The 23,565-nt window shown below is 45.0% G+C and overlaps 1 protein-coding gene across 1 annotated transcript in view; it reads right to left on the reverse strand.

The window, feature by feature from the left end:
* LOC148525424 (sialic acid-binding Ig-like lectin 13) overlaps nt 1-23,565 on the reverse strand; it is a 42,175-nt gene that overhangs the window by 9,381 nt on the left and 9,229 nt on the right. The window contains exons 4-6 of the mRNA XM_088470929.1: nt 21,840-22,106; nt 18,403-18,444; nt 12,059-12,307 (exon numbers count right to left, since the gene is read on the reverse strand). Coding sequence (XP_088327055.1) covers nt 12,059-12,307; nt 18,403-18,444; nt 21,840-22,106 — 558 coding nt within the window. The remainder of the gene's footprint in view (nt 1-12,058; nt 12,308-18,402; nt 18,445-21,839; nt 22,107-23,565) is intronic.

A 23,565-nucleotide genomic window follows, 5' to 3' on the forward strand; every position in this document is an offset into this window, starting at 1 on the left:
GGCCTGTTTCAGAGACGGACGCTAGTGCTGACACGGTTGCAAATTTTTGGGACTTTCAGTGGTGGTAATATGCAGTCTACCCCTTGTGTGCTAGTGTTCGTCGGACAGTGCAAGCTCTGAGATGCCCACTTTCTATGTCCATTGACAGTGCAAAACAGAGTGTGGTATAAAAGATTGACAGATTCTAGGTTGACAACAAATAGATCAGCACCAGATGGTCGACAGGCAATAGGTCGACAGGGTCAAATGGACAAAAGGGTCAAATTGGCAACATTTAAAAGGTCAACAGTGTCAAAAAGGTCAACAGAGTCAAAAGGTTGACACACAAATGGTCGATACAGAAAAGGTCAACACTTTTTTTGCTATTTTAGCCCTAACCCTCCCCCTAGTGCTTAACCCTAACCCTGGTGCTTAAACCTAACCCTCTGCCAACTGCCTAAACCTAACCGTCCCTTTCCGCAGCCTAACACTAGTCCTCCACCAAGTGCCTAACACTAACCATCATGAAAAAGCATGTGTCGACCGTTTCTCTGTCAACCATTTGTGTGTTGACCTTTTGACCCTGTCAACAATTTGATCCTGTCAACCTAAGACCATATTAAACTTTTAACAGTCGACCTTTTGACCCTGTTGACCTATTGCCTATTGAACATCTGGTGTTGACCTATTGACTGTCTATCTAGACACTGTAGATCTTCCATCCGAATCCCTGCAAAACACTCCACCATTGCATTCATCATTGGCACTTGCACCACTGGCACAGTGACTTTTACTGACATTGCTCTGGACAAGGCCTTTGTGGCTATGGCTCTTAATGTGGGAACGCAGCCACTTTAACTGCCCATGATCCTCCCATAACACGTCTATGACACTCCATTAACATGCCCATGACACTCCCATAACACGCCCATGATCCTCCCATAATACACCCATAACACTCCCATAAGATGCCTGTGACAGTCCCATAACATGTCCATTACAATCCCATAACACGCCCATGACACTCCCATAACACGCCCACAAAACCCCCATAACATGCCCATGATCCTCGCATAACACGCCCATAACACTCCCATAAAATGCTCGTGACACTCCCATAACACATATGTGACACTCCCATAACACACCCATGATCCTCCCATAATACGCCTATAACACTCCCAAAAAATGCCCCTGACACTCGCATAACATGTCCATGATCTTCCCATAATACGCCCATAACACTCCCGTGACACTCCCATAACACATCCATTACACTCCCATAACACGCCTGTGACACACCCATAACACTCCCATAACATGCTTGTTACACTCCCATAACACGCCCATAACACTCCCATAATACTACTGTGACACTCAAATAACAAGCCCATGACATTCCCATAACATGCCCATGATCTTCCCATAGTACGCCCATAACACTCCCGTGATACTCCAATAACACGTCCATTACACTCACATAACACGCCTCTGACACTCCCATAACATGCCTATGACACTCCCATAACACGCCCATGATCTCCCATAATACGCCCATAACACTCCCATAAGATGCCTGTGACACTCCCATAACACGTCCATTACACTCCCATAACACGCCCATAATACTCCCATAACACACCTGTGACATGCCCAAGATCTTCCTATAATACGCCCATAACACTCCCATAACATGCATATGACACTCTCATAACACATCCATTACACTCCCATAACACGCCTGTGACACTCCCATAACATGACCGTGACACTCCCTAAACATGCCTGTGACACTCCCATAACACACCTGTGACACTCCTGTAACACGCCTGTAACACTCCCATAACGCGCCTGTGACACTCCCATAATACGCCCATAACAATTCCATAAAATGTCCGTGACACTCCCACAACACGCCTGTGAAACTCCCGTAACATGCCTGTGACACTCCTGTAACATGCCTGAGACACTCCCATAATACGCCCATAACACTCCCATAAAATGCCCGCTACACTCCCATAATACGCCGTGACACTCCCATAACATGTACATGACACTCCCATAACACACCCATGATCCTCCCATAATTCACCAATAACACTCCCATAACACGCCCATGACACTCCCATAACACACCCATGACACTCCCATAACACACCCAAGATCCTCCCATAACATGCCTGTGACACTTCCATAACACGCACATAACACTCCCATAAAATGCCCGTGACACTCCCATAATATGCCCGTCACACTCCCATAACACGCCCATGACACTCCCATAACACGCCCATGATCCTCCCATAATACGCCCATAACACTCCCGTAATACGTCTGTGACACTCCCATAACACACCCATGATCTTCCCATAACACGCCTGTGACACTCCCATAACAGTCCCATAACAGTCCCATAACACGCCTGTGACACTCCCATAAAATGCCCATATGCCCATGATCTTCCCATAATACGCCCATAACATGCCCATGACACTCCCATAACACATCCATTATACTCCTATAACACGCCTGTGACACTCCCATAACACGCCTGTGACACTCCCATAACACGCCCATAACATGCCCATGACACTCCCATAACACAACTATGACACTCCCATAACACACCCATGATCCTCCCATAATATCTCCATAACACACCCATGACCCTCCCATAATACGCCCATAACACTCCCATAATACGTCTGTGACACTCCCATAAGACACCCATGACACTCCCACAACACACCCATGATCTTCCCATAACACACCTGTGACACTCCCATAACAGTCCCATAACACTCCCATAACATGCCTGTGACACTCCCATAAAACGCCAATGACACTCCCATAACACGGCCATGATCTTCCCATAATATGCCCATAACATGCCCGTGACACTCCCATAACACATCCATTATACTCCTATAACACGCCTGTGACACTCCCATAACACGCCTGTGACACTCCCATAACACGCCCATAACACTCCCATAACACGCCCATGACACTCCCATAACACGAACGTGACACTCCCATAACACGCTTGTGACACTCCCATAACATGCCTGTGACACTCCCATAATATGCCGATAACGCTCCCATAAAATGCTGGTGACAATCCCATAACATGCCTGTGACACTCTCGTAACACGCCTGTGACACTCCCGTAACAAGCCTGAGACACGCCCGTAACACGCCTGTGACGGAATCAGTATGAAATACCGCCGGCCCTGTGGCCGACAGTTCGAATCCCGTCAGCGCCTGGCCGACAAAAGCAGAAATCCCAGCAGCGGAAGCCCTACAGCGCTGGAAATCCCGATCGTGGATAGGTAAGTATCTACTAACCTAACCTAACCCCCTAATCCTAACCCTCCTCAGGGGTGCCTAACCCTAACCTCCCCCACCAAGTGCCTAACCCTAATCCCCCCTCTAAGTGCCTAACCCTAACCCCCCCCTTCTCCGCTCCCTAAACCTAAGTCCCCTGGGGGGGTGCCTAACCCTAAGTCCCCCCCGGGGGTGCCTAACCCTAACCCTCCCTCCCCCTAGCCTAACCCTAACCCTCCAGGGGGTGTGCCTAACCCTAAGTCCCCCCCGGGTGCCCTAAACCTAACCCTCTACCCCCATGGCTGTCCGCTGGCGGCGCCCAGCATCTCTTTGATCGGGATGCCGGGCGCCGGTCTCCCAGCATCGGGTAAATGACAGGCGTCTAGATATAGACACCGGTCATTTATCCCACGCTGGGATAAAGCAATCAGGAAGCCGGCTGTCGGGATTAAGACAGTCGGTTTTCCGATTGCATCCCCCTGTGACACTTCCATAATACATCCATACCACTCCCATAAAATGCCCATGACACTCCCATAATACGCCCGTGACACTCTCATAACACGCCCATGACACTCCCATGACACTCCCATAACACACCCATGATTCTCCCATAATATGCCCATGACACTCCCATAACATCCCAATGATCCTCCCATAATATGCCCATAACACTCCCATAAAATGCCTGTGACACTCCCGTAACACACCCGTGACACTCCCGTAACATGCCCGTGACACTCCTATAACACACCTGTGACACTCACATAACATGCCCATGTGAGACAACCTTTTATTGCTTTCACTCCAGACCATTTCCCAGTCACCTCCTTGGAACACCCATGTATTTCCCTCACCGGTTCTAATGCTAATATTTCCGTACACAATAGTGGACTCTGCATACACTCAGAGGTGCACAATGCACCATTTGGGATTTCAGGACTTTTTGTGCATGTGCTGCAGTCAAATAATTGTTCAAATGTGCAAGCATCAGCATTCCGTCCACCTCTGAACCATACACTCAGGGCCTCATTTCTCAACGAGTGTTGTCATTCACAACGAGTGATAAAACTCATTTCATATGATAGAGGTGCTCTAGCCAATCAGCTTCCAACTGTCATCTGTTAGAAAAATGACAGTTGGGAGCTGATTGGCTGGAGCACCATTTATTCATATACAACACGTTGTATCACTAATTTTGAATGATAACACTCGCTGATAATTATGCCTTAATTGTGCGTACACACGCAGTGATTTTTTGGACGACTGAACAATAACGATATCATTATATTTCAGTCGTCAAAAAAAATCATTCAGTTTTTACCCCAAAACAATGAATGATAACGACCAATGCATGCTCCCGTTTGTAGTTGGTAGTTAATGTTCATCGCCTGAACCTCCTGTCCAACCTGACGATAATGTCAGGTTGAACATGTTCGGGGATGAAGGAGGGAACCCGGCACTGAACGAAATCACTCTTGAACGAACGAAATCATGGTAACAAGCTCTGGAGCGACAGAGTTTCTCTGTCGCTCCGGGGCTTGCACACACGCAGTGCGACCACTGCACGTGCGTAGGACTAACCATCGAGTCGGTTACGAGTGCATCGGTGCTTGCGACCGACTCTGAATGAGGTCCAATGTGTCATACCGACTATTGTCAAGAAAGTTTAGATTTATTAACAGAGTTAATTCTTCTAACAAGATGGAATAGTGCTAATTATTTCACCATGACAATGGTTAAAAAGGATAGTACATTTATATGCATCTCCAGGTAAGTAACATACACATGACAATATAATGATTTATTGTACTGGAATTCAGCGGGATCATCCTCCGATGACCACCCATTGGATTTGTCTGACCCGGAACACCAAACTGATTCAGCTATGCAAAGGTTAATATTCTTGCAACACACTTTTACATTACCCAGTACAATATGGCTATTATTCAAACTAGGGATGTGCAGGCTCGCATAAATGAACTAAAACTGTGCTTAACACCCTATGCAAAGTATATAATAACCTAAACACTTTAAAGACAAGTACTTGTAACAGATTATGGGGTCTATTTACTAAGCAGTGTTAGGAGACAGAGGGTCTGATTCAGAGCCGGACGCTATTTGCGGAAGGTCGTTCTGAAAAAGGGGCCGGATATTTAAATTGAGCGTCCGAAAAATGCGCTCGCTATATTGTAAAGACGCCCCGCCGTTCGCATCACACATCATCTCCGCTATTTATTTGATTAATCGGGAACATCGAAAGGCATCTGAACTGCTCGCAGTGCTTGTGGTAGGATTTACTTCCCGCAATCACTGCGAGCAGTTCAGGCTAAAAGACAACCAAGTGATGTGGCTGATGACGCTGCTTTGTTAATTATGCACACCAATTAAACGCCGTTTTGACCGTTTGGCACGCCTGCGTTCAGATCTCCACTCCCCCGTTTTCAAGCACCTTCCCCTGTTACACCCACAAACGGTACATTCTGTCAATCAAATTAGCAGCCCTTCGTGGTTATACGAGCGTACAATTTCCGACCGCAGTGACTGGTTGGCGCATGCGCATTATGACCCATAAGCATGCGCAGTTGTAACAACATCGCTCGGAGTGAACGAGCGGCTCTGAATCAGGCCCAGAGTGAATAGTGATAAGGTGCCAGCCAATCAGCTCCCAACTGTCATTTTTCAAACACAGCCTGTGAGATGGCAGTTAGGAGCTGATTGGCTGGAACCTTATCACTTTTCACTCTGTCTCCTAACACTGCTTAGTAAATAGATCCCTATATCACTACATTACACTTTGGAAATATATTAGTACATTTAATACATCCTTATCCAGCTGGGTCTGTAGAGGTGGTGCACATATGATGGTTTACTAATTCTTCTATAATATTTTAGTATTTTTAAAAATCCTAAGGGAAGTGGTTGCTCTAACACACTTAATCCAGTTTGTAGCTTAACCCTGCATCGGGCGCAGCTGGCCTGACAGGCGCCACAAAGCTGTTCTCGCTCACCTCTCCACCGCAAGGGGGCGCAGGGGCCTGCCCCTCCTAGTACTTTCCTATCTTTAGGTGCTGTTTGAATCCCCCCTAGTCAGTTTTCCGGCCCCTGCGTGGAGTGCAGTAGTGACCTTCCTGGCCTCTCAGGCTCATTGCACCCGAACTCGTCCGACTTTTGAAGGTACGTATTTCTTTTTTTTTTCTCACTATTTTGTATATTTTGCTCATTTTATGAATGAGAATTACAAAGGTTGTGGGTATTTTGCAGAAATATGTAGGTTTGTCCAGGGTGGCCTCTTAGACACAGCGCGACCAAACTTGTTCTCATGTTCGTGTTTTCTCTTTTTTGCTTCACATTTTCTGCCGAAATGGCCCATAAAATCTACAATTTGACTATCCAGAGTCACCTTGAAGAAATAAGAGATTTGCTGCAGAATGACGACGAGGGAGACCCATCAGTCACTGAGGATATGGGGGACGAGAGTGACATTGATTCTCAAGATGAGGTGGAGGAATGAGAAGGTGAATCAGGAACGGAGCAAGATTGTAAGGAGTCTAGTGAAGAAGATGATGATGATGATGAAGAAGAAACAGGTGATACCTTTTTTTGGGGAAAACATAAGAAGATCAAATGGTCCAAAAGGCCGCCCAGGAAAGTTTGTCGTATGGGAGCTCACAACATTATCACTCACCTTCCTGGAGTCAGAGGAAATGCTAAGAATGCTCAAACTGCAGTCGATTGTTGGAATAATTTATTCACTGACGATATCCTTGACACAATTGTTAGCTTTACAAACCAGTACATTGACATTATCAAGGACCAATTTGCCAGAGAGAGGGACATCAGACCCATGGATGTCATTGAACGAAACGGCTGTCATTGGTTTGTTGTACCTAGCAGGAGCGTACAAAGGAAATCATCTGGAGGAACTTTGGGGGAGAGAAGGTGACAGCGTAGGAAAATTCAGTCTTGTAATGAATCTGAAACTGTTCAAGACCCTCATATGTTGCCTTCATTTTGACGACCGAACTACCCGAACCCAGCGAAAAGAATGTGACCGGCTTCCTCCAATTCGTCACGTTTTTACAAAATTCATGGATAATTGTCAGAAGAGCTACTGCGTTGGGGAGAATGTCACTATAGACTAAATGCTTCCTGGTTTTTGAGGTATATGTTCTTTTCAACAATACATACCCTTAAAACCAAACAAATATGGTCTAAAATGTTTTGACTAGTTGATGCCAGGATGATTTACAAAGTCAATATTGAAATTTATGCTGGAAAGCAGCCAGCAGGACCTTACTGTGTCAGCAACAAGCCAAGTGATGTGGTGAAGAGAATGGCCGAGACCATATTTGGATCTGGTCACAACATTACAGCTGAAAACTGGTTTACTGATATAAATCTCATAGATGATTTGAAAAAAAAAAAAAGCTGTCCTACGTTGGAACTATTAGAAAAAATAAAAAAGAGTTGCCACCAGATTTTGTGAATGTGAAAGGAAAAACACAATACAGCAGTATGTTCTGCTTCAATAATGGGAAGGTTCTGGTTACCTACGTCCCGCGTGAGAAGAAAAACGTCATTCTTGTATCTACGCTTCATGATGACTATGCCATTGATGCTGATTCTGGAGAGCAAAGGAAACCAGAGGTGATCACTTTCTATAATACATCCAAAAGTGGAGTTGATACTGCAGATCGAATGTGCGCTACTTACAACGTAAGCCGAAACATTAAGCACTGGCCAATGGTCATCTTCTTCGCAATGCTCAATGTGGGTGGCATCAATTCTCAAATCATTTACCTCGGCAATAAACTCAAACCACTTTGTAGAAGAGTGTACCTGAAAAGGTTGGCTCATGAACTGATGATTGGAGAGCTAAGCCGAAGAAGTTTGAATATGTCTGGAATCCCCTGCAGCCTGCAAACACGCTTGAAAAGATTTTACCCCATCGATGATCGAGAGAAATCCCCCCACTCCATCCTCCAAAAAGACATAGATGCATCACCTGTACTGCAGAAACGGGCCACAGAAGGATGTCGAATTATGAATGCCATAAATGTCACAAAGCGATCTGCCTGCCCCAATGCAAATATGGTCTGCCAAACTTGCACTTCACTGTGCCAATGCATCTATATTGTTGACCTTTCCAACAGTGATTACGAGTGAGACTTACTCTACTGTGCCTATATTTCGAGTTTTATTAGTAATTTTAATGTTCATTTGATTTTTTGTCATGAAAACTGAAGGCAATGTCTTGGTGGGTCTTAAATTTTAGTATTTTTGGTTTTACTTGCTTTAAGGTTAATAAATGTGGTTTTGTGAATCAGATTTCCATATATTCTCTCTTTGTACATCCTAATGAAGGTCACTGATCACTTTAAGAGAGTTAGAATTTAGTTAATTTGGTGCTAATGACGATAATATAACAGGTGCCTGTCAGGCGCACTGCGCCCGAACCTGGGAGTCCCAGAGGTGTGCCCGACACAGGGTTAAGGGTTAAGCGATATACAGTGTATGATGGCCTGTTATCACACTATTATACAGTCTGTTGTGATATGTAATTCTCAGCTGGTTCTATAGGGTTAATGCACTGAGGCAGGATGATGTGTAACTTGGTCCTGCTCAGTATAAGTCTATAGCACACCTGTTGTGAAGGTATGCAGTTCTTAGCTGAAAGCCCTAAACTGCTGCTATAGGGAGGGCTGAGGGTTACTTTAGGCTCTTTACCTATCTTGTGCAGTTTTTATATGCATGTGTCTGCAGTTTATAACCTGGAGGTGGGGCGGTAACAGAAGGGTTACTACAGACCTGACAGTCTGGACCTCAGGTGATCAGTGAACACTGGCTCTCTCTGCTTGGAAATGCTGATTACAGGGCAGAGGAAGGCCAAAGTTCTCTACTATTTACATTCAGTCCATGTTAGAGGGGCTGCAGCCATCCTCCTTCATTGTCACACTGCTCGCACAGCTCCATTGCCTCAAACAGACCTCTGCACTAACCTGTCACGGACTGAGGAACTTGGAGTTGTGTACCCGAACTGGGGTGTTGGACAGAGACACCAGGATCAGTAGATGGTTTGAAACTGGATGGTTTAATATCATTTCTGCCCATACAGTAGAAATAAGAGAGGATGCAACACAGGAGGAAATACTAGAGTCCTCTGGGCAGAGATAGCGCAACTAGAAGATGCTGAATAGAACTGTAGGTCAAAGTATCTGAATAGTCTCTGTACTGAGAAAAGGAACTGTAGTCTTGGAACTGGATGAACTAGTAATTGACTCTGGACTGGAGTAACGTGGATTGAATTGGAGAACTGGTAATTGACATTGGACTGGAGTAACGTGGATTGAACTGAAGAATTGGTAATTGACTCCGGACTGGAGTAACATGGATTGAACTGAAGACTCTGTAATTGTCTCCGGACTGGAGTAACATGGATTGAACTGAAGAATCTGTAATTGTCTCCGGACTGGAGTAACATGGATTGAACTGAAGAATCTGTAATTGCTTTGTTATGCTGGGAAGCATAGGTTTCACACAGGAAGCTCAGGAACATAGGTCACGCTGCAGCAATGGACATTGTTGCACTGGCAACCAGCATGTGTTACAGGAAGGTCTTTTATACCATCAGGCTGAAGCGGATTGGCTGAAGCAACTTGAGACTGCTGCTGACTGGATGCACGAGTATCACCTGACCTGGCCCAAGATGGCAGCACCCATGTTTCAGAGAACTTGTATGCTGGCGCGCCGTGCGCGCATGGATCTGCGGCAGAGAGACTCAAGCAACAGCGGGGATGCTGCAGACGATCCTCAAGCAGAGGCCCGCTTCAAAAATCACTGGAACAGCAGGGTGATGGCTCAGCTGGCAGAGATGGCACAGACATATGGGAAGATGCAGGGGTCTGAGGCAGATGTCTCTAGCATGGTTTGTGACATCCCCTAACTGAGGTGCCAGCTCCAGCACTCAGATATGGCTCCACACTTGTAGTTAGCTGTCCCTCTGCAGCCTGGACTGTCTCTTCAGCGAGCACCTCAGGACACAGGTACCGTGCCTCAGCGCAGGTCCACTTACTCACACCTTCTCTCACAGAGTCCTTTGCACAGGTCTGCTCCCTCAGACTGCCGCCTCAGGACTCCCTGTAACTGCCCTAACTGTCCACCTCAGCCACCTGCCGCTGGTTCTAGCTTGTTCCGTCATGTGACCTGCTACTGCTCACCACTGCATTACTCACACCTTCTCTCTTCCTCTTTTGGCATTGGGTCACCCCAACATAGTAAATATGCAACAACAATTTATATACATAAATCTATATATATCTCACATAGGATCCAGCATCAGTAGGCACACCTAGGGTCTGGGGTACCACAATTGCTCTATAGTAAATTCCACAGCTAACCACTGATAAAATAGGTGTGAAGGAGGTGAGTTGCCATTGTAATTGTTTACAGCTGCAGCAGGGGTTTGGGGTATCCTGTACCTTCAAGGGAAATATTGTAATGGTAGTAGGCCAGTGCAGTTGGCTATAGCAGGTAGGATACATAATATGGCACTGATTTAACAGGTCCCAATAGTGGCCCTGATTCAGACCCACTCGCGAGCGGCTGTCCGCTCGCAAGTGGGTCGATGTTCATGCACTGAGCATGCGCACGACGGAGGGAGCTCCGTCGTGCGCATGCGCCAGACGCGACGAGCGAAGGACTTTCCTTCACTCGTTGTGTCTGATCAAAGGGGGCGTGCTGTCGATGTTGATTGACAGCACGCCCTCTTTGGTGGGCGTGCCTCCCTGATGGGGGCGTTCCTAAGGGAACACCTCCCGTCTGAAGCCGGCCCACTGACATCACTAGTGATGTCAGTGGGAGTGATTTTGGCTCTGATAGAGCCAAAATCACTCCGGGGCTTGCGGTTGAAAACCTCAACCGCAGGCTCCGGCTCGCAGTTTCGATGGTCGCGATGGTCAAGACCATCGCGGCCATCAAACTCCACGCTCGTATAAGCTGTGGGTGGTGACCCACAGCTATACGAGCATCCAGGAGGACGCTCCATAGTTATGGAGGCCGGCCCTCATTCAGAGCGTGCGGTCTGCTCAGAGCGTACGGCTCTGAATGAGGGCCAGTGTTGGCAGTGAAATTATGGGGCAGATGCTTTACAAAACAGTGTTTTTTGTTTTTATTGCAATAATATGAGTGTGGTAATGGCTGTTGACAATTTATCTTCATCATTAAATATTGCAGTGCAGCATGGTTTTACCAATGTACAGTTATTTACTCTTTTTTGCTTCACTCCTAACTCAGAACCAGGTCCTCTGTATTGCCTGTTACTTCTGGACATTATCTATATGACTCTAATGAGTAATACTGTTTTCCTGTGTACGATACTGACTGCATCCCCTCATGCAGTAGATTTTAGTTAGTATACTTGGAATTTAATTTTTGTTTATTGAAAAATATAAAGTTGTATTTCCCTAACGGGACTCTAGTAACCTGCTCACACCCAATCCATAATTTGTACATACTGCATACACGGTGTATGGAATTGTGTAGTACAGATAACCCAGATAACCTATGTAACATATCCCATCAGTTTTGCTACCATGAAATGTATTTTGCCTTCAGCAGGTAGATAAAAGAAGGAAAGCCCACTTCTATAAAAATTATGTAATTTAGGAAGAATATAAATATAATGTCACTTTCATATCTAAACAATTCATGTTGTGTATGGTATATATTGTAGTAATAGTATAATTTGTACCTTGTTCACTGATGACTTGGATACGTTTTTCACTGACACCATGTCTGTTCCATGCAAAGCACCTGTAGGTATCAGCCTCTGAGGATGTTACTTTCACCACTTCCTGACCAATCGAGTTGTTCAAGTCTACAGTAACGTCTCCCTTTATCCATCTCACAGTAGCTGCTGGGTTACTGTCCACTGTGCAGTTTAGAGTCAGAGTCTCCCCCTCATTTATAGTCACAGACAGACTTGCTTCAACTGTTCTATCTAGAAACATATGAAATAAAAAAAATAAAATATAAAATATGATGGCAACAGAAACGACAAAAACACTTCAGATTGTTTTATGCAATTATACAGATCAGAGTGTGAACGTTAGTTTATTAAAAAGTCTTCTCTGAGCTCACACTATGGCCCGTAGTCAATTTGAGGCGAAAAGTCCAGACTTTTCGCCTGCTGGACTTTTCGCTTCCTTCGCCTGTTTTCCAGGCGGAAAAGTATCACGCACGTGCCCGCTATTCCTCGTATTCAGTTTCAAAGTAGGCGAAATCGGGAAATGGCGAAACTTGGATCGGCGAAAAAATACGTGAATTTTCGGGAAATAATCCTAGGACCCCCCCTAAGGATGTGCAGACATGGGGGATCACTATGGGTACCCCCGTTTTTGCCTGCAGAAGGAAGATGGGTTTTTAAATAGCCGCTGCAGGTGCATACATGCGGCTTTGAAGAAGGTGATGCAGAAGAGCATTTAGAAAGGTTTTTTTTAAAAAAAATAACTATGGTCATCAAATTTGGGGTACTTGAAAATGGATGCAAGCATATTTTTAAGTCCCTGAAATTATTTTTAAAAATTCAGCAAAAATGCACCTGCCGCTACTCCTGCAATGAAGAAAACCCCTGCCGCTACTCCTGCAATGAAGAAAACCCCTGCCGCATATAAGGGAACCCCTCTGGACTCAATTCCGCTAATTTAGAAGTGTCTTCCCTATTGATTTTTTTTAAACCCCAAATTGAAATACATTTTTTGTGGGTGTCCTTATTTTTATTTTTGTTTTGTTTTAACACAGATCGTTTTAGGGGGGCATTCCCAAGGGTGCAGGCTACTTTTTTTAAGTCTGCAACCATAAACCCCAATTCTGCACTTTTTTTCACCAGGAAAAGGCTGGTGAAAAATTATCCCCGTTTTTTAACATTGACTTTTCGTACCAGCGAAAAGTCAATGTAATTGAATACGGGGATATTGGAAATAGGTGAAAATTACAGACTTTTCGCCCCATATTTAATATGGCCCTTAATCTTCTTGTAATGGTGCTCCACTCTAAGGATGAAATGCAAAAGAATGTTTACTGCCATAGCTGACTATAGTATTTGCCCATTATATTATCAGATGTTAAGCCCAGATATTTGGAAGGTTAAACCCTAAACTTATAGGAACAAACCCAAACCTAGGGGGTCAATGGATGTCCAGAGTCGCATATCACAATGCTTGGCTACAAAGTTCAATCAAGTCAGTCAAACTCAGCAGGAAAACAAAGTCCAGCAACAAACTCCTTATCCAGCCAATTGAATGCTCAGCAAAGCCTATATTCCAGCAGCGCTGTAATGCAGGGTAACCTCAAATGCAATCTTGTACACCTGATATACTCCCTATTCACATGTAAACCATGTCTCACAGTAATACCCATCACTGACCAACAGTTCATGGCACCATACATCATCCACTAAAATACACTTAACTCACCACTGCTCCCTGGCACCACACATTATCCTCTAATGTCCCCATCACCCATCAATTCTCCTTGTTACTATAACTCACCCACAAAATCAGACAAAACTAGAAAACACAAAAAGAAAATAATATAATGCACATTAAAAATCTGTAAGGGACAAGTGAAGGAGTTTAATGGTACAGTCAGGTGCATAAATATTGGGACATTGACAGAATTTTCATATTTTGGCCTCTATTTACCACCACAATGGCTTTGAAATAAAACAAACAAGATGTGCTTTAACTGCAGACTTTCAGATTTAATTTGAGGGTAATTACATCCAAATCAGGTTCACCTGATTTGGATGTAATTACCCTCAAATTAAATCTGAAAGTCTGCAGTTAAAGCACATCTTATTTGTTTCATTTCAAAGCCATTGTGGTGGTGAATAGAGACCATAATATGAAAATTTTGTCAATGTCCCAATATTTATGCACCTGACTGTATATGAGGGGAATCTGTAAGGGTCTGATGATGACACATAAGGAACATGTGGAGGAGTCTGACGTATATATGGAGCATGTGAAGGGGTCTCATGGAATATATGAAACATGTCAAATGAGTCTGATGGCATATAATGGGCTTGTGGAGGGACTAATGGCATTTAAGGAGCACCGGAGTCTAAAATCACTATATATATGTATACATGGGGCAGCACAGATGGTGTAATGGTTAGCATTACTGCCTCACAGCACTGAGGTCGTTGGTTCGATTCCCACAACGGCCCTAACTGTGTGGAGTTTGTATATTCTCCCTGTGCTTGCGTGGGTTTCCTCTGGGTGCTCCGGTTTCCTCCCACACTCCAAAAATATACTGGTAGGTTTATTGGCTCCCAAAAAAAATTAACCCTAGTGTGTATGTGTGTGAGCATGTTATAGGGAATATAGATTGCAAGCTCCACTAGGGCAGGGACTGATGTGAATGGACAAATATTCTCTGTAAAGTGCTTCAGAATATGTGTGCGCTATATAAATAACTGGTAATAAAATAAATATAAATATATATATATATATATATATACATATTTATAACCTCTCTTTAAGAACAGGCTGCCTGTGAGCTCAAGACTTGCCCTTGCTCCCCTGATTGAGATTTGAGGATTAATTATCTACTGCTATTCAGTTATTGACCCCAGAGATTAACACCCTCATTAACAAGTCTTAACATTATAGCGAGTACATGGGGGATGCTTAGCAACCACCACGTGATCCCGCAGCTCGTTGTGATTGAGAATAGAGCGGCTATGATGACACGCACGCGTGCGTTCCAACTGATAGGAAGTGGGAAGTCAGTGGAACGCATGCTGACAGTCTCCATTGCACTCCCAGAACAGCGGGGAGGATGGATCCACCGTATAGAGACTGCTGAATTTAGACTAGGTAAGGAGTCTCTCCTTTACTCACACAGGAGCCTGTAATATAGATATTTGTATAATGTGTATTGTAGGGTCAGCAACTGATGTATATCCTGATAGGTACACTCCCACCGCAGGTGGGTGGATTTAGCAATCAGTAAGGAGGGTACATAAGGGGTGTTAGTTGCTTGTATTGTTATCTTGACAAAGGTCCAAGGTTGGGACCGAAACGTTGATCCTGTATCTACTTTTAATTGTTGGAATAAAGGACTTTTTTTAGAAGACTGGTGAGTGCACCCCTTTTTTCAAAGGTTATATATAATTCATTCTTGAAAACTGGAGTGCTTATACAGTATATGAAATAAAGGTGTATACTTACTAAGCATCAGTTTTACTGAAAACAGAGAAACTGTAGTAAGATTAAAAAAAGTTATAATATCGTTCTTTGCAGGTGGACTACAAGTTTCATCAAACCTGCCCGGACATGATGGCACTTGTCAAACCACAAGTGACAGCATGACTGGACATCAAGGGCTTGCTGGCATCTGAACTCCTGGTTACCTGGCAGGGCATACTGGAATATATAGTTCCACAGCAGCTCGAGGGTCACATGTTGAATACCCCTTGATTTAAATGTTTAAATGAATAAGGGATGCAGAATGGTTTTGATGAATAGGCGTGCTCCTGGGATATAAAGGGCCCTATTCTATATTAGACGCATTTGCGTCTGTCTTTGCATCTTTTGCCCAAGTTGCGTCTGTGACTTTATGCTAGTGCCACTACAAAGCCCCTCCCAGGTGTACAAATGTGCGTCCGCTTGTGCTATCAGTCACACCATTGAAACCTTGCACCAGCCTTATAGTACTGTAGGTGAAGTTTCTCCATCTGAGTATGGCCTCCTAGGTCAGCGTCTGTGTGTCTCTGTATGGAGCCGGTTTCAGAGACAAGACTACGACGCTCCCATAAAGTGCAACATCTGTGTCTGTCTGATTAGCCTCACGCCTGTTACCTCCTAGTCATTCCCAGGAATGCTCAATATAATTCATAGACCTTGTACCCAAATCTGTACTGTGTCTCTGTACAAACAGCAATCTGCACTGTGTCTCTGTACAAACAGTAATCTGTACTGTGTCTTTGTACAAACAGCAATCTGTACTGTGTCTCTGTACAAACAGTAATCTGTACTGTGTCTCTGTACAAACAGTAATCAGTAATCTGTACTGTGTCTCTGTACAAACAGTACTCTGTACTGTGTCTCTGTACAAACAGCAATCTGTACTGCGTCTCTGTACAAACAGCAATCTGTACTGCGTCTCTGTACAAACAGCAATCTGTACTGCGTCTCTGTACAAACAGTAATCTGTACTGTGTCTCTGTACAAACAGTAATCTGTACTGTGTCTCTGTACAAACAGTAATCTGTACTGCGTCTCTGTACAAACAGCAATCTGTACTGTGTCTCTGTACAAACAGCATTCTGTACTGTGTCTCTGTACAAACAGCAATCTGTACTGTGTCTCTGTACAAACAGCAATCTGTACTGTGTCTCTGTACAAACAGTAATCTGTACTGCGTCTCTGTACAAACAGCAATCTGTACTGTGTCTCTGTACAAACAGCAATCTGTACTGCGTCTCTGTACAAACAGCAATCTGTACTGTGTCTCTGTACAAACAGTAATCTGTACTGCGTCTCTGTACAAACAGCAATCTGTACTGTGTCTCTGTACAAACAGTAATCTGTACTGCGTCTCTGTACAAACAGCAATCTGTACTGCGTCTCTGTACAAACAGCAATCTGTACTGTGTCTCTGTACAAACAGCAATCTGTACTGCGTCTCTGTACAAACAGCAATCTGTACTGCGTCTCTGTACAAACAGCAATCTGTACTGCGTCTCTGTACAAACAGCAATCTGTACTGTGTCTCTGTACAAACAGCAATCTGTACTGTGTCTCTGTACAAACAGCAATCTGTACTGTGTCTCTGTACAAACAGTAATCTGTACTGCGTCTCTGTACAAACAGCAATCTGTACTGTGTCTCTGTACAAACAGTAATCTGTACTGCGTCTCTGTACAAACAGCAATCTGTACTGCGTCTCTGTACAAACAGCATTCTGTACTGTGTCTCTGTACAAACAGCAATCTGTACTGTGTCTCTGTACAAACAGCAATCTGTACTGCGTCTCTGTACAAACAGCAATCTGTACTGCGTCTCTGTACAAACAGCAATCTGTACTGCGTCTCTGTACAAACAGCAATCTGTACTGTGTCTCTGTACAAACAGCAATCTGTACTGTGTCTCTGTACAAACAGCAATCTGTACTGTGTCTCTGTACAAACAGCAATCTGTACTGTGTCTCTGTACAAACAGCAATCTGTACTGTGTCTCTGTACAAACAGCAATCTGTACTGTGTCTCTGTACGGGCACCATCAGGGCGCCTATGCTGTGCGTCTCAATGCATGCACTTGTGAAAAAAAAATGTCTGTTTGCGCATATATCAGCATAACATGCGATTCACAATCAAGCCCAATAGGCAATCATGCAGACACAGACCTATGAGGTTGGATATTTTTTTTTCATTATGTTGTGGTCTTTTAAAGGTTGTATGAAAAAAAAAAGTATTTCATTATTCTGTTTTGTTACTTTAATTAATCATCTGTTAAGTTGTTGACAGGACAACATTCATTAATGCAGATAAGGTCTATTTGTGGTACATTTCACCTCAAAAGTGATTTTTTTTTTTTGTATTCGCTGGACCTGAATGTATAAACAAATGACTGGGGTGTATGTCAGGTTTGGGAGGCCATCTTTAGTGATGGGCTAAGATTTGAGTTATGTACAGTGGGCCTGATTCAGTGCTTTCGGCTCTGATAGAGCACTCTAGGGCTTGTGGCAACGAGACCCTACCACAAGGGTCTCGTCGCAAGCCCGATGGTCGTGATGGTCTTGACCATCGCGACCATCTTCCTGGCCGCTCACACCCACCCACAGCTATGCGAGCGGCCAGGAGGCTGTTCTAAAAAAAAAAAAAGAACTGCCCTGATTCAGAGCGAGCGCTCTATCAGAGCGTCCGGCTCTAAATCAGGGCCAGTATCCCTTCAACTCTAGGAAAGCCCTGGAACTCAGAGACAAGGAGAAGCCAATAACTGTGCAGTGAATGTGGAATGTAGTTTAAAATGATTATTACATTATTAAAGCTGTATAAAAACAAATATATCACAATACACCATACAGTACCTAGAGATGATGAAATGATGACATCTGGTTGTCTAGGTGGGTCTGTAATGAAACAACATCGGTGGAATATTTATAAAATGTAATTTTTTTTCCTTTTTTAATTATTTTACAGTACTTATAATAAAGAAGATAACTAGTGGACAAAATAATAGACAACAGATCCTTTTATAAGGCCCGCAGACACCAATCAGATCAAACTTATGAAAGTGCTAAAGGTTTATGGATGATAATTAAGTGCATGATTTAAAATTGGTGATAAAAAATTATGTACAATATCACATTTTATGAGTCCAAAAGTCTAGGACTGGGTACCACTAAATCAGGGGAGAAATGGCTGTTGGTTCACATTAAATAAACCAATAGCCAGTGCCAGGAGGTGTCAGGCTGGGCTGGTCACATTATAGCAGGTAGACATGGAACATAGGGACATTCTGTCATAACGTAAATACAACAGCTTGGTCAGTAGAGGGTTGAAATCCCTAACGAGTATCCATTGGCCTAACGCAGAGGTGTACGCTATTGCTGATGCAGCAGCAACCGGGACTTGTACTGAGACGCCCACCAAAGCCATCGCAGCTGTTTGCAACTTCGTACACATACGCAGCATCGGATGCAGATCCGGCAAATATTGACTTCACTTGATTTGATTCACTTGATTGGTGAGAACATTGGCATTGCGCATAACTCTAAATGATACCCCACGTTTGGTGGGTTACTTGGCAATACTTGTATGTGAAACATATATTGCGTACTATTGTGGGACAACAAAATCCCAGCAAGGCTTGGCATGCAAGGAATGAGATGTCAGTCAGGACCACTAAAACCTACTCTTCAGTCATAGGGCCACTGGCTTCAGCATACCCAGAAAACGGGACCTAACATACCCAGGGGCAAAAGCAGGATTTCTAAGTGCTTAATTTTAGAGCGAGTGTGACTAGCCCATCAAGAGGGCATAATTAGCACTTAAACAACTATAATATATGTCATACAAAGTTCAGTGTGTGTCATAATTCCAGCATATACAGGACCAGCGATCACAGCAACCCATTATATGTGTCATACATAGTGTACTGTGGGCCTAATTTAGACCCGCTCGCGAGCGTAGGATGCTCGCAAGCGGGTCGATGGTGCCCTAATGTGCATGCGCATGATGGAGGGAGCTCCGTCGTGCACATGTGCGAGACCCGGCGAGCGACAGCCAAGCTGTCGCTCCGGGTCTCGCACCAAAGGGGGCGTGCTGTCGATGGTGACTGACAGCACTCCCCCTTTGGTGGGCGTGCCGGAGGCGTGGCTGCCAGACGGAGGCGTTCCCATGGGAACGCCTACCGTCTGGGTCCGGCCCCACTGACATCAGTAGTGATGTCAGTGGGAGTGATTTTGGCCAAAATCACTCCTGGGCTCCTGGGCTTGCGGCAGCGAGACCCTACCGCAGGGTCTCGTCGCAAGCCGATGGTCGCGATGGTCTTGACCATCGCGACCATCATCATGGACGCTCGCTAAAGCTGTGGGTGGTAACCCACAGCTATGCGAGCGTCCAAGAGGCCGCTCCATTTTTAGGTAGGAGGGCACCGATTCAGAGCGAGCGCTCTGGTCAGAGCGTTCGTCTCTGAATCAGGCCCTCTGGCCCTGATTCAGAGCTGGACGCTCTGACAGAGCGCTCACTCTGAATCAGGGCCGGCCCTCTGGTTTTTTAGAGCGGCCTCCTGGCCGCTCGCATAGCTGTGGGTGACCACCCGCAGCTATAGCGAGTGGCCAGAAAGATGGTTGCGATGGTCAAAACCATCACGACCATCGGGTTTGCGACGAGACCCTTGTGGTAGGGTCTCGTTGCCGCAAGCCCTAGAGTGCTCTATCAGAGCCGAAAGCACTCCCACTGACATCACTTGTGATGTCAGTGGGGCCTGCCCCAGATGGTAGGCGTTCCCATGGGAACGCCTCCGTCTGGCCAGCCACGCCCCCGGGCCACCCACCAAAGGGGGCGTGCTGTCACTCAACATCGACAGCACGCCCCCTTTGGTACGACACCCAGAGCGACGGCTTGCCCGTCGCTATCCGGGTCTCGCGCATGTGCACGACGGAGCCAGCTCCATCGTGCGCATGCGCACTGGGCCAACATCGACTCGCTTGCGAGCGCACAGCGCTCGCGAGCGGGTCTGAATAAGGCCCTGTGTGTCATACATAATTACAGCATATACAGGACTAGCGATCACAGTAAGCCATTAGATGCGGCAGTAGGACCGTCTGAGCTGATTGTTTTTATTTTCAGTGATGTGCGGTCAGGTGAGTCTTTCCTGTCATACTTCAGTATACTCCAGAGTTTTCACTATAAATATTATAATAAAAAATAATTGTATTATTTTAATAATTTTTATAGTCAAATCTCTGGAGTAAAAAGCGTATGGCAGGTGAGGCACTGCCACCCTTGTCTACCTTTTCCATACATACCTATTTAAAACTCACCAAATTTCCAGCACTATATACTGCTGCACCTTTGTATAATGCTCACATGAACCCTCGGGTTCATATATGTGTGTGTAACTCTGGCTCTGATACTAGCCAGTGCCACCCCAGCCATTTACCTCACAGCACGTCACTGTATGTTTCAACTGTGGGCACCATTCCAGAGCATTGGAGCAAGTCCAAGAGTTTGGGGGAGTGGCAAAATAACCTAAAACTGCCCTGGACATATATTTATACTGTATGTAGATAATGTATGTTATAAAGGAATTATAATTATCCCTATAGATCAGGGATGGGGAACCTTTTTTCTGCTAAGTGCCATTTTGATTTATATAACATTATTTGCGGGCCCAGTGCAGGCCACGCCCTCTCCACATGATGTCACACGGGGCATGGCTACAATCGCCGGTGATTACAGCAATGCCTGGAGCATCCTCAGGAGTTATAAGGGCAGCGGTGTGACTGTTTGCAGCATCCTAAGGATGCTCCAGGCGGCACTGCAGCATAGATTCTGGCTGTAGGGTGCCATTCTAGGCACCCTGCTAGCCAGATGAGGTTAGCAGAAAAAATCTCAGAGGGACAGACCAAATGATTCCCCGGACAGGAGGTTCCCCATCCCTGCTATAGATAGTAGTGCACCCCAAACAGAGCATGTTTTCTAGATCTCATAGTTGGTGCACAGGTGTAATCATTACTGGCTGTGGTAATTATTTCACTTGTGTTACTGATTTCTTTAAAACAAGCAGCTCTAGAATAAAATAATTATATAACAGTTGTGTGGTGTTTGGTTTTTTAAATGGGAATTTCAGGCAGATGTTCTATATAATAGGAGTGATTGCCGTAATTAGCATCATCATGTAAAATATACAATGTTATTTGTGAGTGGAGTACATCTTAAAGAATCCATGTGTTAGTAAACAATATGTAAGGCATTAATTGGAGCAGTAGTACATGTGAGAATAAATGTATATACATACAGTACACATCTAGGCGTATAGTTTCCTGTGTAGAAGTATTTGCAGGTGGGAGGATCATTTTACAAGTTATTGATTGCTGGTGATCGCTCGGAGATGGGGTGAATGTCACATTTGCTGAGGTTTTCCAAATTCCATCCTGGTCGCTCTTTGTCCATTGGAAAACTAGAGAAACTCCAGAGCAGTTATCAGTAGGAGAACAGGTCAGTGTCACCTCTCGACCTGAAAATAACTTCCCGGGATTTGATATTTGTGGCTTCCATGTCAGACCTGAATGATAAACTGAATTAATACTGCACACAATTTTCTTCTAAAACATAAGAAAGTTTAGAAATAAATACAATTAACTCTGATAACTATTTGTAAAAATGTTCTATTTAAATTTAAAGTTGTCATCTTGCTGTATTAACATTACAATATACTGTCAATCAAAGGCAGAACATTTCAGTTGCTTTGTTTGCTCTAGAATTCTCAATAATGTTCTCATCTTGGACTGTTACTCTGGTATTTTCAAATTGCAAATTCACCACATTCACTTCCTACAATTAACTGATATTACTACATACATTGGTCCCCACTGTAACTCAATGCAATATTCTGTAGTGTTTATAAGGGAATGGGATTGAAATACTGGCGGCTCAAGATCCCGACAGTGACAGGCCGACAGCTGAAGATCCCGATGGCTGGTGGTAAGTATGCTAACCCTCCCCTCTCCCCCCTCTGACTCTAACCCTTCCTTAGGGGTGTCTAAACCTAACCCCCCCTCTCCTCACCCTAAACCTAACCCTCCCGGGGGCTGCCTAACCATAATCCCCCCTTCCACTAGCCTAACCCTAACCTTCCCTGGGAGGTGACTAAGCATAAATACCCCTGGGGGTCCTTAATCCTAACCTCCCCATCTCCGGACTAAGGGCCTGATTCAAAACCGGACGCTCTTTCAGAGAGCTCGCTCTGAATCAGGGTATTTTTTGTTTTGTTCTATTTCGGCCTCCTGGCCGCACGCATAGCTGTGGGTGACCACCCACATCTTTTGTGAGCGGCAAGGTGATGGTCGCGATGGTCGCAACCATCACGACCATCGGGGCTTGCGACGAGACCCTTGTGGTAGGGTCTCGTTCCCCCAAGCCCCAGTGAGCTTCCGTCTCTAAATAGAGCCGGAAGCTCACCACTGACATCACTGATGATGTCAGTGGTGCCTCCCACAAATGGCAGGCGTTCCTTCCTGAACTCCTCCGTTTGTGTAGCCACCCCCACTGCCCGCCTCCAAACGGGGCGAGCTGTCAATCATAATCGACAGCCGCCTGCTTTGGTGCGAGACCCGTAGCGACGGAGCACCTGTCGCTGGGCAGGTCTCGCGCATGCGCATGCCGGAGCCGGCTCCGGCATGCGCAGTGTGGGACCATCAACCCTCTTGCGAGCGCTGTTGAATCAGTTAGAATGCGAGCGGGTCTGAATCAGGCCCTAAGTGTATACTTACCTGGCAGAGAGGACAATCGGTCCGGAGTCTTCGGTATTTTGACGCCTATGTTAAATCCCTTGCCGGGATTACGCTGTCGGGATTTAGACCGGTGCCCATGCTGCCGCCGGCCTCATAACTACAGCCCATTTAGAAGGTTATCTCTAGTTGTATAGCCTGTGGCAAAACCAGATATTACTGGAAAATGGAACCTCAATAATTCCCCAACAGAGATAATTTAGCTATGGATGGAAGCTGCTGGACAAAAAGATG

This window comes from Taudactylus pleione, unplaced genomic scaffold (assembly GCF_031769625.1).
Source record: "Taudactylus pleione unplaced genomic scaffold, aTauple2 ptg000108l, whole genome shotgun sequence".
Classification (NCBI taxonomy): Eukaryota; Metazoa; Chordata; class Amphibia; order Anura; family Myobatrachidae; genus Taudactylus; species Taudactylus pleione.